Source organism: Quercus suber, unplaced genomic scaffold, assembly GCF_002906115.3.
Source record: "Quercus suber isolate HL8 unplaced genomic scaffold, Cork oak 2.0 scaffold_69, whole genome shotgun sequence".
NCBI lineage: Eukaryota > Viridiplantae > Streptophyta > Magnoliopsida > Fagales > Fagaceae > Quercus > Quercus suber.
This window is the reverse complement of record NW_027069534.1, coordinates 572213-590630: the sequence shown is the minus strand read 5'-3', so window position 1 is coordinate 590630 and position 18418 is coordinate 572213. Positions and strand designations below refer to the sequence as shown.

Genomic DNA, 18418 nt, shown 5'->3' with positions numbered 1-18418 from the left:
ACTCTCTATCTAAAAAGGTTAATCAGACTACAAATAGTATTTTCACAGTAGACTATCATATAGTCTTCTTGGCTTCAAAACAACAACTAATATTCAATTTCTTCACTCTGCCATTCCCATTCTCTCTCAAAAATCCATTCAGAAAAACCTCTTATTTTAATTTTCATTCACTCTCCTTTGCCCAATTTCATCAAGCTTTCTTTCACCTCTTCCTTTTAGATCTTCTCAAACGTACCATTTCACCATGGCTTTTCTAACAAACAAACAAGCCTCCTCTTCCTCCATCACCCACCAATACATATATGATGTTTTCTTGAGTTTCAAAGGAGATGATACCCGCATGGATTTTACAAGCCATTTGAATGGCTTTTTGAAGCTGAAGGGTATTCACACCTTTATCGATGATGAACTCCCAAGAGGAGAAGAAATTTCTACTGAACTTCTTGAAGCCATTAAAAGTTCAAGGAGTTCTATAATTGTATTCTCTGAGAACTATGCATCTTCTACCTGGTGCTTGGATGAACTTGTCAAAATTCTTGAGTGTAAGAAGAATGGACAAATGGTTCTACCGGTGTTTTATAAGGTGGATCCTTCGGAAGTACGTAACCAAAAGGGAAAATTTGGAGAAGCTTTAGCAAAACATGAAGTAAATAATATAAAGAAGGTGCAAAAATGGAGGGAAGCTCTAAACAAAGCTGGTAGCATATCTGGTTTGACCTACAAGGACAGGTATTTAATTACTACCCTTTCACCTTTCCTTTTTTTTTTTTTTTTTTTTTTTTGAAATTTTAAATTGTGTGTCTAGTCACTAAATTTAAGTAAATTAACACCAATTACCACTAATATTTTTCATTGATGGGTCAAATTATGAAAGTATTAATTTTTAATTGCTAATCTAGTTGCTACAAAGATTAATGACAGTGGGTTCCAGTTAGCTCAACTAGTAAAGTCTTTGATGGTTGTATAAGAGATCTTGGGTTCAATACTCGCCTATACCAAAAACTGATTAGTGTCTTGGTCTAATGATAAAAACCTTTCATTAGAAGTGGATGTCATTAAAAAATAATAATAATAAAAAAAAAGATTAATGACTCAAGATAATCTTACCAATTAATTAGGACTTTCTTAGGCAATATTTAGAAATTTTTCGAAAAAGTACTTAATAATTTTGTAAAAGCATCAAAAGTAGGTTTCCTCACATCTTTAAAATTTATGATATTTACTTTTATTAACAACTATTGTTATGCATTCTTTCTCCCCAAAAAAAAAAAAAAACTAATGTTATGCATATGTGATGCAAGGTATAATCAAAAATCATATTTAAACCATGGTTTTAAAACCGAACAAGACCGGACGAACGGTCCGACCGGTTTAATCGGGAACTAGTCATTAATCCGGTCTAGTTATGACAAATAACCGAAAAAGAGCTAAAAATTGAAAATAGTAAAAAACCGCCCAGTTCAACTAGAAATTGGTATGGTTGAACCGGTTTTGCAAAATTGCTTAAACAGATCTGTAATGGAGCTTTTTTGCAATAAAATCTTCTTTTTTCTCAGATCTGCTAATGGTGAGGATAGATTTTTCAATAAAGTTTTTTTCTTAAGATTGGCTATGCTTGAGAGAGAGAGAAAATGACTGAATTTTCATGCTTGGCGTTGAAATTAGCATCTTGGAGTGGAATCTACAGATCTTCAGTGAGGAAGAGAGGAACCGATGATGGTATTGTAGAGATAAACAATAGATCTAACTTCTTGAGAGAGAGAGAGATGGATTCTATGGAGGATAGAAGAATGGAAAAATAGAGTCTCTTGATGATAAGTAAAGTGGGGAGTGAACTCAGTGGAGTGCTAGATTTATGAGGTGTATACCGTGTATTAGAAAAAAAATATTAAAAAAAGAGTAAACATGTGGCTAGGAGTGGCAGAGTGGGTAATTGTATTGGTAAAAGAGTAATAAGTAAGTGACTTGCCTAGTCATTTGACTTTGGGTTTTTTTTTTTTTTTTTTAATTTAAATTTTCTTGAGTAAATAAATAGTTAAAGTTATACTATTGTTTATACAAACCAAAAGATAAAGCTTAAATGTTAAATAGTTTATTCTTTGTCAACCATTATTGACAAGAAAAGAAAGGTGGTATGGAAAAAAAACACATTTTTTTTTCTTAATATAAGTTATTAAAATTCAAATTTTAAATAAAAATTATTTTAATATTTTAATTAAATTATTTATGACGTCTCCGGTTCGACCAGAAAATCGGTAATTAGCTACTTTTTTGGCTCTTTCTCCGTACCGGTTTTTAAAACCTTGATTTAAACTAAAGAATATACTTCAATAATATTTTTACAAGTGAATTATAAATTAGATAATAAAAATTTACTTAAGTTACATGGTGAATACACACCATGTAAAACCAAGTTTAACATAGATATAAAATCATTAAAAATAAATAATGAAAGGCATTCTAAATTTCATGAAATTTATAATTGACTTTTTATCAAAATATTATTTTATATTTTTAAATATTTTTAATACCGTTTTACTTAAAAGTAAACTATGTTAATAATTTTAATTTATTTATAATAAGCAAAAGGGTGGAATTATATCATACAAATTTCAATACTTATATTACGCTACATAGTGCAGACATGAATTGTATAATTAAACTTTTATTATTAAACCAAAAATTTGTGGTAGGCCATTAACATAATATAAAATAAATAATGAAATTTCTCTCAAAATTTCGAAAAAATCTTTGTAGTAGAATTTTAATTGGGTGACTTTTATTTAAAATTTTTTGAAACATTGATGATAGAGTTCAACTTAGAGCAACTATGAAATTGTTATATATTATATACATACACCAAATGACCTAAAGGAAAAAAAAAATGAAAAATACAAACCAAATAAATAAGAGAAGGGCATCCACTTAGCACAACTACAATATAGGATACAAATTTTATTATATAGTATATGGTATGATATAATTTGGATGTGAATTCTTATAAAATGAACTTTNCATAATTCGAGTTGTGACAATAATCTTGCATCCTAAAGCTCCAAATTCAAAAGGACAACATGGTTTAGTCCAATTATCATAGTCTTCGTTCCAAACATCATCCAGGACGAGCAAAACCTTTTGCCATATAATTTTTCCTTCAATTTGACTTGTAGTAAATTCAAATCATTAGCATCACAATGCTCAGAAGTGACAGATTGTAGAATTGCTTTGGTTACCCTTATAATGTCAAAATCTTCAGAAACACAAGCCATGCTTTAATATCAAATAATGGCTCACATCATCGTCATTGTAGACTAGTTGGGCAAGTGTCGTCTTACCCACTCCTCCCATACCGAGTATGGGAATCAGAGAGTTGAGCATCTCTCAATTCACCGCTCAGCAACAACTTAACTATGGCCTTTTTATCTTCATCCCTGCCATAAACATGACCTTCATTCACCAGAGAAGTTGTGGGTGCCCTTGATCTTGTTTTCTAGTCCTTTCCCCAATATTTTCTCTCAATTCTAAAGCATTCTTGTCTGTAACAATTCTTTGCAGCCTGTATCGATATCTTCAATCTTGGACCTCATTGACATAACAAAACATTGATTCGAACCAACACAAGCATCAATGATCTTCCGTACCTTACTTGTCAACAACACCTGAAGAAAGAGGACAGAGCAGCCTCTCCAATAACAGAGACATGGTTGATGATTTGCTTGTAGGAGCAAAGGAAATATGGAAATGATGTACGAATATTGCAGTTGTAGGTTTCTTAAATCTCTGCCATTTTACAAGTACACAGAAAGTATTAATATGTTAAATTACTGAATAAGCGTCACAAACTTGAATATAATACTAAAAAACAAAAGAACCAAGAAGTAGATAACATACATAATTAAACTGTAGATTCCTCAAATCTCCAGTAGCTGGCGAAATCTCTCCACCCAGTTTCAATTCGACAGATTCTTCAACAATGTAACAAAAGACTTAGAATTAAAGAAACCACTTGATTCTAAAAAAATATAATATCAAAAGAAAGAAAAGAAAACAACACTACTAGCTCGTCAGATCAGAGTATTGAACATACAGAGTAAGCACACAGAGGCTGGAATTGTAGCAAAAGACTCCATGCCAGGAACAAAAATCTTCGTTGTGAAGAGATTTTACTTTATGTGAAAAGTTCAAGAACTCAATTCAGAATTTCCTTTTTTTGGATTTCTTCTTTTGTTGTGTCAATTGATGGCTTGCTGGATAAGACTAATTTCTTATCTAAAATACTGTATGCAATTTAGGAAGAAATCAAATGCTTTGTTAATGCTGACATTTATTTTGGAATGAAAGGCCTTGACTTTAACCAACTCGGTTTAGAACTTTAGATAGAAAATCAACGACAACCAGAAGCCTGCCTTTATTACTTACGTGGTTGGGAGAAATGGAGGCCCTAGCCTTTGAAAGTTACCCATAAAAATTTCAACTTATGCTAAATGATTATAATAAGTTGCTTATATAATGGTGCTTATGCTAAATTTTTGTATCGTATTCGTATCATATATATATATATTAAATAAATTTTTTTAAAAAAATACCACTGTTAAACCTCTTTGCAAAAGGGTAGATATACATATACAGGTTAGCAAATAAATTGCTTTTCTAATAAAAATCTATATTTATTTTTAAAAAAATATCCGTTTTAAAATATTTAATTTAGCAAATAAAAATTGTTAGCCGATATTTCTTCTCACTAATTTTCATTATAAGCTAATAAACTCAAATTTTTTTCTTTAAAAAATACCAATTTCTTAAAAATTTAAGTTTAGGCTCTGTATATTTTCGCAATATATATATATTATATAATATAGAGAGAGAGAGAGAGAGAGAGAGAGAGAGAGAGAGAGAGAGAGAGAGAGCAAAAATGCTTTCAATTTGACCAAGTTTTTCAGCTACACCAAACATCCAAAAATGCCAAAAATATTTTCCAAAAAATGTTTTATATCAAAACAAATGAGGCCTAACAGAATTTTATGATCCTTTATCTTATTCTTAGTAACCTTTTTTTTTTTTTTTTTGGAACGAAATGTAGGGAGTAATCTTTTATTAAAAGCGTACTTGTTCTTTCTTTTTTTGGTTGATTAATTCGTTATATAGCAAAAAGGGCTACGAGAGGCTCGATGGGATCAAGCCAACTCCAACTGGTGGGAGGAAAACCCAGCCAAGGATAGAGTAGATGTAGATGGATTGAGCCCAAAGTCAAGTCCAAAGCCACCCAAGCAACAAGATTATGAGCAAAAAAATTTAAGAACCCGGGTATGACATGTTTCAAACGTTAGGACGTGCTAGTTGGGAGACAATACTCTTGACAACAAGTCACAAAATTGTTAAATAAGTTATATGATTAAAAGGAAAAATTATATAATACTTCAAGAGTACAATAAATATTTGATTCCATTATGAATTTAATTAGTGAGATCTACTAGTACTATTATGTGAGGAGTATGTCATTATTATACTCTTAGAACATTGTATAATTACTCAATCAAATTTTTTTTTTTAAATGCTCATGTAAGTCATTACATAGTTGGTTAGAGAAACTTCCTCCAAACTGATTTGATGGAAAGTCTTATCTTATAATTTAGGTTAAATTACAAATTGCACTCTCTAACTTTGACCAACATTTACTTTAGTCAAGTAATTTTAATTTTGCTCAATTTCATTCAATTAAAAGTTAGAGGACTGAATTGAATGAAACTAAAATTATAATACTTAATTGAACTTTGGTCAAAATTAAAAGGTGAAATTTATAATGAGTATGATGGTTCCAAATTTACAATGTAAGTGGTGACGAGAGAAATAGGGGCATGGGGGCTAAGCAACAATATGAAAATCTCCATTTGCAAAATTGGTTAGGCAATGAACAATGTGTGATGTGTCCAATTTCTAGTGTTTCCAAACCCATTGTGAGATCAAAACCAATAATCGACGTATGGATTAATGTGCATAAAGATTAACACTGCTCTTTAGGTGTTATATTGCATAATAATTATTTGAATTGGACAAACAAGTAGAGGTCTACCAACTATTATGAGATGGAAAAATCATGTTTTCAAAACACAATTTCAAAAGAGCGTGTGTGGAGTGTGTGCAACAGTGAGTACGTAATAATTGTTCTAATCACTTCATATGAGAAAAACGGAGGACAGAGTTGGTAATGGCTCCCCAGACAGCGAGCTCTCTCTGAGCCTCTTGTATATATCTATCACCAAAAAGTGATATTTGATACCATGTAATCCTTATATCTCAACTGTCTCTCCTACTTATTGTGACCTTCAAATTTACTCAAAGTGAACTCCAAATGCAGACAAAAAGAAAGTTCCAGCTTTGACCACCTCTTTAAAAGTTACAGAAATCTGTAGTTACTAATTTTTACAATCATCCAAAAAAAAATATATATATATATATTGTGGGGCCAAATAATCCCATGGCCCAGCCCACTTTATTCCTGGGCCGAAGGCCCGAGCCGAGGAGACATCCAAGTCCGAGGATGACCTCATCATCGGACGTCCGAGAATTTGAGGAACATGTTCGCAGCAAGCGGTCATCTCCACACTAAACGCACCTGACAACCGCCCTGGCCGCATTAATGAGGAAAGGACCTTCACCAGTGTCGCCTTGGTTGCCGCGACTCCCAAAGAGACTGGGAAGGCGGCTGATGGGACAAGCACCTGAGCAAAGGTCATGATCACTCGACAAGTGTAGGGCTAGGATTGGTTAGAGCAAGGGGTATATAATGTAAGGGAATCCCTCCGGAAAAAAGGGAGGAGGGGGAAGAAGAGAAAAAAGAGAAAACTCTGAAGAAAGAAAGGAAAAGAGAGAAAACAGGGCAAGAGCCTCCTCGGCCCATGGCCGAGGAGCCCATCCCATTTGTAAACTGTGCTAAGTCTTTTTCCTTAAGTAAAAGAGACCGGAGTTCACGCCACTGGAGCGCCGGCCGGCGCCTAGACCTTCGACCCACTCTCTATAAATTCATTGCGGGGTTCGTTAGGCTTTTGACCTGTGTCCATTGGGCTTGGGCAACCAAAAACCCAGTCCCTACAATTGGCGCCGTCTGTGGGGAGGATTAGTGCACCGGTTGGCGCAACAGGCGACTGTTCTAAACAACCATTCCATGGAGGATCGGCGGTGATGCAAAAAAAAAAGAACTATAAAAAAGAAGAGCGTTGCAGAAAGATAAAAGCTTGAAGACAAAAGATTCAACAGTAAAAAGAAAAGTACTTGATATTATTCAAAAAAAAAAAAAGTCACAGATTACAATCAGAGGCTTAGGCAGGCTTGTTTTACAACTGTTCCTACCAGCTAGTCCTACAATCAGAGGCCCAGGCGGACCCAACCTAAAACTAGCTAGAGGGAGATGTCAACTCCTCCCCTTATTGGCATAAAGAGAATGGGAGAAAGAGAATGGGAGAGCTTGACAATAAGGGGGAGGAAGGGGGCTGAGAGCTTGAACAAAGCGAGGAGCAGATGTAGGGGCTCCGGGAGGCCCTCCCCCATGATGTTCCCTTGATTCTCTCCACCCCACGCGAGTGTTGGCCGTCGGTGACGGCAACGCTCGGGCACCGCCCATAATGTGAGTTCGCATGTCTCCTCCGTCGAGGGTGCGCTCTGAGGAGGGACGTTAGGTACTTCAACGATATCCCTCCGGGCCACGTTGCATGGCGCCATCGGGGTTACGCCTAGACTCTGCCGCACCGGAAGCCCAGTGGGGGCTACGGCCACCACGGCTCTTGGCACGGATGTTCTCATGTCCGTCCAAAGCCGCCCCATATCGCCTAACTCCGGTCACAATCCCGGCGGTTTTCAAAATTGTTTTTTTTATCTTGTTTTTATTTAGTAACGGAAATGTAGGGAGTAATCTTTTATTAAAAGCGTACTGTTCTTTCTTTTTTTGGTTGATTAATTCGTATATAGCAAAAAGGCTACGAGAGGCTCGATGGGATCAAGCCAACTCAACTGGTGGGAGGAAAACCCAGCCAAGGATAGAGTAGATGTAGAGTTGTTAGAATAATGTGGCCCAACATAATGTAATATGTCTTTATTAAACAAATAAATATTCAGTCTCTTGTGAAATTATGCAATATTTTTATGATGTAAGATATTGATATATTGAAATAGGTCTACGTGATTTAGTAGACTAAGATTATGAATGCATTCATTGTAGTCCTTGACTTGACCATATCCATCATGATGTAGCCTATTCTGATAGGTACATTGTTGGACCATGATGGAAAGGAGGTGCAAGTTAAAATTGCTCAGACTATGGAAGACAATAAGGACTAGTCTTTCGATGGTCAGTGCATAATAATCTCGGAAGTCCTTCCATAATGAGATTCATGCACGTTGAGTGTTGGCTTTAATAAATCTATCGTGTCAATACCAGTAACTTGAACTCCTATTAAAGGTGTTGTCATTATAGTAGTTCTGGATATGAACGATAGATGAATCCATGTATTAGCATGGAGTTACAAAAGTAATAACACATTAATGAACTTCTTCATTAATGAATCTAATTAATAAAGTTGTTTATTAACAATGTAACATTTCTGTTACATGAAGTGTTATTACAATAGAAAGGATTTTATGGTGGTCATGTCCTTTCTGAATATTATAAATATTGTCAAGGCCACACTTGCAAGGGGGTGTGAAAGAGAAAATTAAGCTCTTGTTAATCCTAACCAGCTGGGGAGAGCATCCTGATTGCTTGTGAGGTCTTGAATAACATATCTAGTATGTAATTTTCTCACATCTTATTGTTGATTTTTATTACATATGCACATGATATAATTGTTAATTGATAAATGTATTATATTTCTTTCTCGAATTATTACTATTTAAGTATAATTCCAACAAGAGTCAATACAAAGTATGTGTTACAATGAACCATAACATGATATATATATATATATATATATATATATATGAGACTAAACCCTAGGCTACTAGTACAAGTTGAAAACTTATCTTGCACATAGTAGATGGACTTGGACTTATTACATTGGACTAATATATCTAATATATCTCTAACAATAAGGATGACATGGAATGTTACAACGAGCTTAGAATACTTGGTTAATACTAGGTTTAGAATGACTGAAAGCATGAATTACTGATCTCGATGGCATGTGAACTGAAACATGAATAGTAGGCTACGTGGTTTGTTCTAACTTCTGTTGACTTTTGGGCACTCATACCTTCATCGTACTTATTAATCTTACAATGTGAAGTGTTTTTTTTACAATCATCCAAATATATATATATATATATATATATATATATACAAAACAAAAAAAAGAGACCATAAATTTGAGCCAAGAATTCAAAGACAATAAGTTCCTCATTACCATGATTTGGTGTGAAGCAAACTGAGTAAATTCAAATGTGTTTGCTAGCACATATATAAACAGGTTGGCTCTTTAGGCGTGCAACCAATTAAAAACTTTCCTGAAAGTTTTCAATGAAAATTTAGTGACAACTATCATATGCTTTAGTAAAATTTACAGAAATTCAGATCAAAAAGTAGAAATATGAAGCCAAAATTTCTCATTTCTATTTAGAACTCGTATCTATCATATATTAGTCTTTGGGACATTCAACGTGATATAGATTCAGTTTTTTTTTTCATTTTTTTTCAATATTATATCTCATGTTCAAGATGTGTCCTTACTAATAGGCTGTTTTGTTTTATTCAAAAAAAATGCAGAAAAGTCACTCCTAATAATATATAGTCCCCCAATGCTTAAAAGTTAAGATTTTTTTCCAGTCTGCATTTAAATTATTAAGTGGTATAAAATTAATTAGGGGATGCACAGAGTGTAACTTTATTCTATCCTTATATATATAGTTTGTCTTCTTTTTTTTTTGAAATTTATTATTATTATTATTATTATTATTATTATTATACTATTTTTTATTTCTTTCGAAAATTTTTATTTTAAAAGAGTTTTTGGAATTTCCTTTTAGTGAATCTTTATAAAAGGACTTGCAAAACTTCATTTTTCACTTTTTGAAAATTTATTTGCAGAAAAGATTTTAAAAAATTCTTTGAGAATTTACTTGTTTCTCTTTTTACAGTGGATAAGTCCGACACATAACATATAATATTAATCTATATGCATGGTATGGTTCTTCTCAAAAAAAAAAAAAAAAAATATATATATATATATATATACACACACACATAAGGCTGAGATGCTTTTTTTTTTTTTTTTGGAAAAAACGAATGGGGTTCGGAGAAAGATCATATAATATATTAGTGGATTTGGTCTCTCCACTTCCATGCATGTGTGTTGTAACCAAAATCCCAAGGAATTCAACCCCCTTCATTTTCAGTTGCTATTGTTATTGTTGAAATTTAATTTGTCATAGCTTGTTTCTTGTGGCTATGATTATCCACTGCCAGGTGGAATAGTGTTATAGCACATAATTGTATTTCTTCGCTTAGACCATTCACATTAATTTGTACAAAAATTCCGTTTATTTTAGTATAATAACTTATTTTTTTCTATTTTACATACTCACTTTTCAAAATACTCCAAATCAAATTATCTATTTTATATTATATTACATTAAAAAAAATCAAATTTTCTTAATTTTTAAAAATGTTTCTCTTTCTTCACAAAATAACCATCATACACTCTCTTCCTTTAGCCTCGGAAAACATAAAAAAAGAATAAAAAGTTATATGCAAAGTGAAAATATCAGTATAAATTTACACAGTTACTTTAACAACTTTACAAAATTTACACATTTTTAGCTTGACTAATGTAGGTGATTTTGGAGATTAAATATGTAAAATTTAATCATTTTTATATTTTCCATTGATTGATGCAAATGCTTAGAGAGTAGAATAAAAAATTAATAAAATAATACAATTAATAAATTGATAGGTAATTCAATTTATTAAAGATTTGAAAAGTATAAAGGGATTATACAGTTCTAAGAAAGCAAATACAGTGATAAAAAAGAGAGTAAAGAAAGAAAAGAGACAAGTTGTTAACAGCACAAAATCATAGAGTCTAGGAATTCCATCAATGACTAAGTAGAGATAGTAACGGGCTTCAATCCCCAAAATGTAACGGGCTTTAAATCTCATTCAAATTTACCTGTCTAGGAAATTCCTGAGGCTCATTTTCTTTTGACCTAAAAGTCTTTCCTTCTCTGACTTTTGATTAATCTTATTATTAGCTGAAACTTCTAGCTCCAGGATTTGAGCCTTTAAATTATCCTGGTGTAGAAATGTTTTCAGTAATAACAGTGAAGGTATCAACCAAATCAAAAGAATAGCAATGAGTAGAATAAAAAATTAATAAAATAATACAATTTAAAAAAAAAAAAAAAAAAAAACCCTATTTTGGCTCACCGCAGTCAACACTCAATACAGATGGCCTGACCCAAAGACAGCTCATATAATTGGTGTCAGCCTTTACTGACCCAATCCAGTTAAAAATAAAAAATAAAAAAAAAATAAAATACCTTAATCAGGCCCAATTGTCCCAACCCATTCAAACTACCAATCCCCAGTAACTGAAAAACCACGCCTAGATTTACATAGTCAGCCCAGTCCACATTTATACATTGGTTTATCTATTGGTGTTCAAACACTAAAAATAACCCATGGGATTTTGTCAAGGATTTAAGGTGCCCAAGTTTTATATTGACTGTGCACAAATTCTCACTTATTTAATAAAGATTTTGTGTCTACTGATACAAAGAGAGTCTAACCATAGAATAAATCCTAAAATACTTAATTTAACTGTTGCTTGATTGGGAGACATGCTTGATAATATTCAGTAGCATCTAATAACAACTTATAGTAATCATCTAGCTCAGCTCTATAGGAATGCAAAATTGTCTTCTACATAATAGAATACAGGCTACCAAAATGAGTGGAGCTTCATCTTTGAAGAGCATGGGGCTACACGGTTTGGGCCTAGAAAAACTTGACCTAAAGCCTATTAGGTCTAAAGTTATAATGAGCTGACTTTGGCTCAATTTTGTTCACTCTCTCTACTTGTCTACTGGCACTTCATCTATATGTAGAGGCTTTTCTTCCAAAGAAATTGTTCTAACTTTTTGAGATGAAGCAAATTGAAGATGCATAAATTGCAATTGTTTCAACTAAAAACGTTTATATTGGAAATAAAATATTGATAACCTAATTAATTAATTATATCTAAAATAAAATCCAATTGACCAATAAAAATATAATGTCCTTTCAATATATATATATATATATATTTCTTTGTGATTCCCATGTTAGAAATATTTGATGGAACGAATAGTGAAAGAAGCAAGCGTAAACATTATAATAGATCCTTAAGTATTAAGAATTTTGCCACTATATAATTTGAAAACGGTGGGTCATGACTAAATGTGGAGAGTTTGTGCGCAATCTAGCGGCTTCTTGGCAAGGTGGGTCTCCGGCAGCTGCCCAAGGTGTATGGGTTCTATAGGAAACTTACTTTATGGTTTTAATTTTCTAAAATAAAGAGTAATTTTGTGTATTACAGTTTAATCTTTTACATGCAATTATTTGAAAAAATTTGTCGTGACACGGTATTATTGAATGGTGTTAACATAGGCTTTTACACTAAATCCATATTGAATTTAATCTCTTGAAAGAAAAGATTATTTCATCATATATGAAGTAAGTGAAGCAAGCTTAACAAGTTCTCTCATTATGATACATGCTTAAAAGGAGAGATATTACCATTTTACAAGTAGGTAAAGTTTGATAGTAGTTTATGGTGTTATGGCACTTTTGCTTCAAATAGATAAGATAAGACTATTATAGTAATTTTCTTTTTTGCTGAATAGACTATTATAGTAATTTCGCAGTGGCATGTATGTACTTAACATGAAATGAAGACAAGAAAAATATTCTTGATTTTCATGCTTGCAAAATGAGTTGAATTGCTTTGTTATTTTTATGTTCTTAATGGTTCAGAACATCCATATAATTGCTTAGCCTCCTTTAGGTCAAATGAGCAATGAAAAACTTGCCCATAGGTTAACAAATAAAAAACATGCAGTGACATCTAAGACCTTGGATAATTTTCTGTTCTATACAGCCATGTGACATTTATGGGAATGAAGATTACCATAGCAAACACTAAATTAAAGACAATGTGTTGAAAATGGAAACACATTATCATCAAATATTTTTAGGAGTTTAACTTGCTAGTTTTTTGAAAGATAAATGAAATCAAAAAATTTGAAGCCCAAAATATGTCTTTCCTCACTCTATGAGTTCATTGGAGATTGGCTCAAAAATGTCGAGCAGACCATAAAATGGGCAATAGAGAAGAACATAGAAAAACAATATGGAAGAGAAAAGAGAAAATGAAAGCTTATATGGTTTGAAAATTTCATATATTTAACTTAAGCATTCTTCCAGATTCGATGATAATAAAATTTTCTTTTAAAGATATATAATAGTGGTGAAGATTATTTCCATTGAAATACAATAAGGTGAAGCATCTCACCATATTAAAATTAACTTAAATTAAGATTCTTCTAAAAAAAAATTAAATTAAGATCAAACAAGTAGAAATATGAAGCAAAAGTTCCCCATTTCTAGCTAAATTTCATATATATATATATATATATATATATTGAAAAAACTCTAACATATTCGGCAAGAGATAATTTCAGGTTCCCAAGTAGCATAATTCAATTAGTGTGTCTTCCTCATCAATCAACTTCTGTATTTCAGCTGGCCTTCAAAGTCAACAGTGATAGGAAACCATGACAAGTTTTCATTACCTGATCCCCGAATTCAGCTAATGTGACCATATCGTCAATAATGCAATAAATCAATGTAATGCTTGGTAATCAGCACACTTTACTTACAGCAGTCAAGCACAAAAGAGTTTAAATTTTGAATTGAAATTGAGATAGATAAAACTACAGAGTTGAGGCTAAAATTTCCGTGCTTTCACTATCTAGAAATTTTTTGAAAATAATGATAATGGTCTTACTAAATATTCCAGTAGTTAATTACAGTACCAATCAAAGTGGTAGCTCTTAAAGTTATAATTTCAAGCACAATGTCTGATGGGAGTCCAACTAATTTTTAGGCCAAGAATTATTTGATTGCTGAGACAAAATTTCAAAGAACAAATTTCAAAGCCCCTCCATCATCCATCACAAATTCCAAGGATTCCAAAGCACTACAGCCATTGATTGTTAGTGTCCTTAATGTAGACATCAACTTGATGTTTACAAGACTTTGGCATGATTTGATTTCAATTTCTAGTGTTACAAGGGACATAAGCTCATCCTCACAGAAATATGTTAGCTTCTTACAATTTCTATTATTAGCTTTTCTACGTTCATAGATCCATGCACAACCTCTTTACATTCCACAACTTTTAATACTTGAAGCATTGAATGGCTTGGAATTGAAACAACCAATTGCTCGCATGCATCAATGGAAAGTTTTTCCAATGAAGGGAGATGATGGGGCAATTTTCCTTGCAATTTGGGGCACTTAGAGATAAAAAGCTCATGCAAGCAAGGGAAGTCTTGGTTGCAAGGACTCCAATCTTGCCATTCAAGCATATCCTCAAAGCAAAGTTTCACTAAGGATCGAAATGGTTGCTTGTTCCCCATAAAACTCAAGACCAACGCTCCGAAACCCATCCATTCTCTTAATAATAAGGCGCTTGAGAGACGGTAGTTGCCCAAAAGCAGGTAAGAACATGCATTTTCCACACCTCTCAATCCTTAGGTCCACCATATTAGAAAAAGAAGGATCTCCTAACCAAGTTGGGAATTTTGCACCAACATAACCCTCAATGGAAAGTGTTTTTGTTGTTCCATGAGGTCGTAGCATGTCAAGAATATCTGCCGCAATTCCTGCATCTTGTAAATCATCATCCCATTTCGTCACCAATGTATCCAAATTCTCTTACCTTTTAAATTGACCTTTCTTGCATCATTGGCATCAAGCATGTTCTCCAAGTGGGAAATGCATAGTGTTCCTTGAAGAGATTCCAAATTCATCAAGTCTACTATCTTATCTTTCCCCACAACAAAATTAGATAGTGTTCGTAAGCTCTTTAATTTTGCTATTTTCGCTGGCATCTCTCTAATTGAATTTGCATTTGAAATATTGAGATGTCAAAGATTGACCAAATTTTCAATTTTTTCAGGTAATTTTGTGAGATAGGAACAGCCTTTCAATATCAATGCTTGTAGGTTGTACAAAGAACTTGTTGATTCTGGTAAACTTTTAATCTTAGTATAAGAAAGGTTGAGGTATCTTAGATGTTTCAAATCACCAATTGAACTTGGTAGCTCAAAGATATCATTTCCACTTAAATATAATACCCTTAAGCATCTTAATTGTGGAAACAAACAATATTTAACATCAAAATTTGTTAAGCCATATCGGTTATATAATGGTAGCGACAGGAAGGTCCTTAAATGCACATCTTCATCAAACTTTTGGATGCAATCATTTGAATGTTTAATATAAGAAAAATGACGAACCTTTGTAGAAATCTCAGATTGCTTACTACCACCCAATTGAACCTCCAACCTACAGCACAAGTCTCCCGCTGCCCATTGAGCTAAATCATGCATGAGGTCATGCATGACAAAGAGTGATTTATTATTGCTTGAAATCTCCAATAATAATCCAAGGAAAGGAATGATGGGGAACGTAAGCGGCAGCCCACTTTGAAGACCTTGCTTAATGCTCAAGCCTTAGTTTGGGATGTTTCGGATGATGGGGTGCTCTCATGGGACCTTGCTTAGTTTTGTTTTATTATTTAGTTGCTGCTGGATCAGTTTTAATTAAGTTCTATTAGAATAAGGGCAATTTAGTAATTTTTAGAAGTCTGGAATGGGATGTCCTTGGCCATACCAAAGGCCCATGAGTCTTATTTTATGTTTACATATTATTGAGTCTTTTATTTAATTATTATTAGTATTCCTATTCATTCTAAGAATAGGTTATTTAGGGTCCAAGTCTTACTAGGAAAAGGATAACTATAGCCTCTATATAAAGGCTCTTTTGTAGTCATGTTACTTCAGAATATTGTGATGAATTAATAAAATTCAGCAGCTTATTTTAAGCATTGTTTGTGTGATGCAAACTTCCCCGAGGTATGATGCCAAGAAACCCTAGGTGTGATGTTTAGGAAGACCTTGGTGTGATTGCCTAGTATTTTATTTATGTTATTTTCTTTTTATCCCCTGTTTCAGCCCCAAACAGCTGTCAACATTCTTTTCTAACCTAAACTCTTAAACATCCATCCTTGTTCAAGAACTCATCAAGAAGCCTAGTATAGTGCTGAACTTCTTAACAGTCCTGCATCAAGGAACCAATCTGAGAAGAGAGATTCTCTAGCTAACTCCAAAGACATCTTCTATCCAATCCTTCATTATTAGCATATAAGTAAAGAACTTAAACCATTCTCAGCAAATTGTAAAAATCCATGAATAGCTTCGCTAGAATTTGAAATAATCTGGAAATGGATATTCTCCTTCCACATAACCCAAATTCTCTCCCTCGGCATTTGCATGAGAGCGAGTTCTCTAGCCTCATAAAGTCATCTCTCGGCGTGTGCTAGTTTCTCCCTTAGCTTTTTCTAAGTCTACTTTGTCCTCTTTGGGGACTCTTATTTGCTCTTCATTTCTCAACTATACTCCCCTCAACTTTCCGCCTTTAAACCAGCATCAATTACCATCCAACAATCAAATAAAAAATCTCAATGATATCACTAGGTCACTTTTGTATTCCCTCTCTTGCACCCTCTCATAATTACTCTCCTTCATTTCCTTTCGTTAACCCATATCCTTATACCCAAAAGCTCTGACAACCACATGCACACCAGGTGTTTGTATTTTTGACTTTGAATGTTTTCTTCCAACCACCAATAGTTCCCAACAAAAACAACACTCTCCATCATCCCTATACTCATTTCCCCTATAATTCCCAGTAAATTCAACCCTGCCATGAGGATCATTGCCTGGAATTGTCAGGGTGCTAATAGAGCCCCAAAAGCCAGAGTCATTTAGAAGTTGGGTTAGAAAGAAAATCCTGACATTATATTCCTCTTTGAAACCTAAGCTCATGCTCCAAGAATAAAAAAAATTCAAGAAAATCTTTGTTTTGGTGGAAGCTTTAGTGTTGATGTGATAGGTAAAGTTGGGGGATTATCTCTTTTATGGAAGAGAGGCGTTGAATTAGAGGTTTTTTTCAACAACATGAATGTGATTGCCTGTCTAATCTACTCAGATCCACCAACTGAGGTATGGATGCTTATTTTGGTTTATGCCCCCTCTCCCCCCCTCCCCAAAAAAAAATCTCGAAGAGAGAGAGCTTCTGGAATTTAATTACTAGCATCATAACCTCCTTTGCTGGGCCTTGGCTACTAATGGAAGACTATAACAGTATAAGTGCTAGTGATGACAAGTTTGGAGGTTCGAGCAACAACAGACCTCATAAAGCTTTTCATGATTTTGTTGCAAATGCAGGGGCAATAAAGTTTAGGCTCACGCTTCACTTGGTCTAATAGAAGAGGAGGCTCATCTATAATTATGGAACGACTTGACCAAGGCTGCTGCAATCAAGAGTGGCAAGAATTATTTCCAAAGGCAGGAATTGTGCACTTGATAGCCCCATCTTCAGATCACAAACCCATTAGGATGGACACAACTATGGAGTTTAACAACCAAAATAGGCCTTACAGATTTAAGGCGATGTGGATCTGAGACCCTCCTGTGTTGAAGTGATTAAGACAGCCTGGAAGAAACAATTTGAAGGCTCACATAGCTTCAAATTAATGAGGAAGATTTATCACACGAGCTCAGAACTTAAAAGATGGAACAAATACAGTTTTGGCCATGTGATAACGAGAATAATTGCGATTGAGAAAGAGATTGAGAAGCAACAGCATAGCAGCCCATCCCAAGAGAATTTGGAGAAGGAAGCCAATTTGTTATTAGAACTTGAAGAATTGCAAGCCAGGGAGGACATTAAATGGAAACAGAAATCTAGGGAACTCTGGTTGAAAGGAGACCGCAACTCAAAATTCTTTCATGCCTCTACTATAATCAGAAGAAGGAAGAACAACATTGCAGAAATCAAGCTTGAGAATGGGAATTACATTTATGAGAAAGAAGACATAGAGAAGTATTTTGAAAAACTCTTCCAAGAATTATACAATTCCTCAAATCCTAACTTCCCTAGAGACCTAGAGAACCTCATTTCCCCTTGCATAGAGCCAGAAGAGAATGAGGACCTGATTCATATACCTTTACCGTAGGAGATTAAGCAGACTATTTTTGCTATGAACCCTCTCAAGAGCCCAGGACCAGATCGTATGCCTGGGCTTTTCTTCAAAAAATTCTGGTC

The 18418-nt window shown here is 33.7% G+C and overlaps 1 protein-coding gene across 1 annotated transcript; it reads left to right on the top strand.

Moving 5' to 3' along the window:
* The first annotated feature begins 340 nt into the window (after positions 1-340).
* Positions 341-915, top strand: LOC136067375 (disease resistance protein RPV1-like). The gene is made up of 2 exons (XM_065773131.1): positions 341-729; positions 900-915. Exons 1-2 carry the CDS (start codon positions 341-343, stop codon positions 913-915), a joined length of 405 nt encoding a protein of 134 aa, XP_065629203.1.
* The last annotated feature ends 17503 nt before the right edge of the window (positions 916-18418 follow it).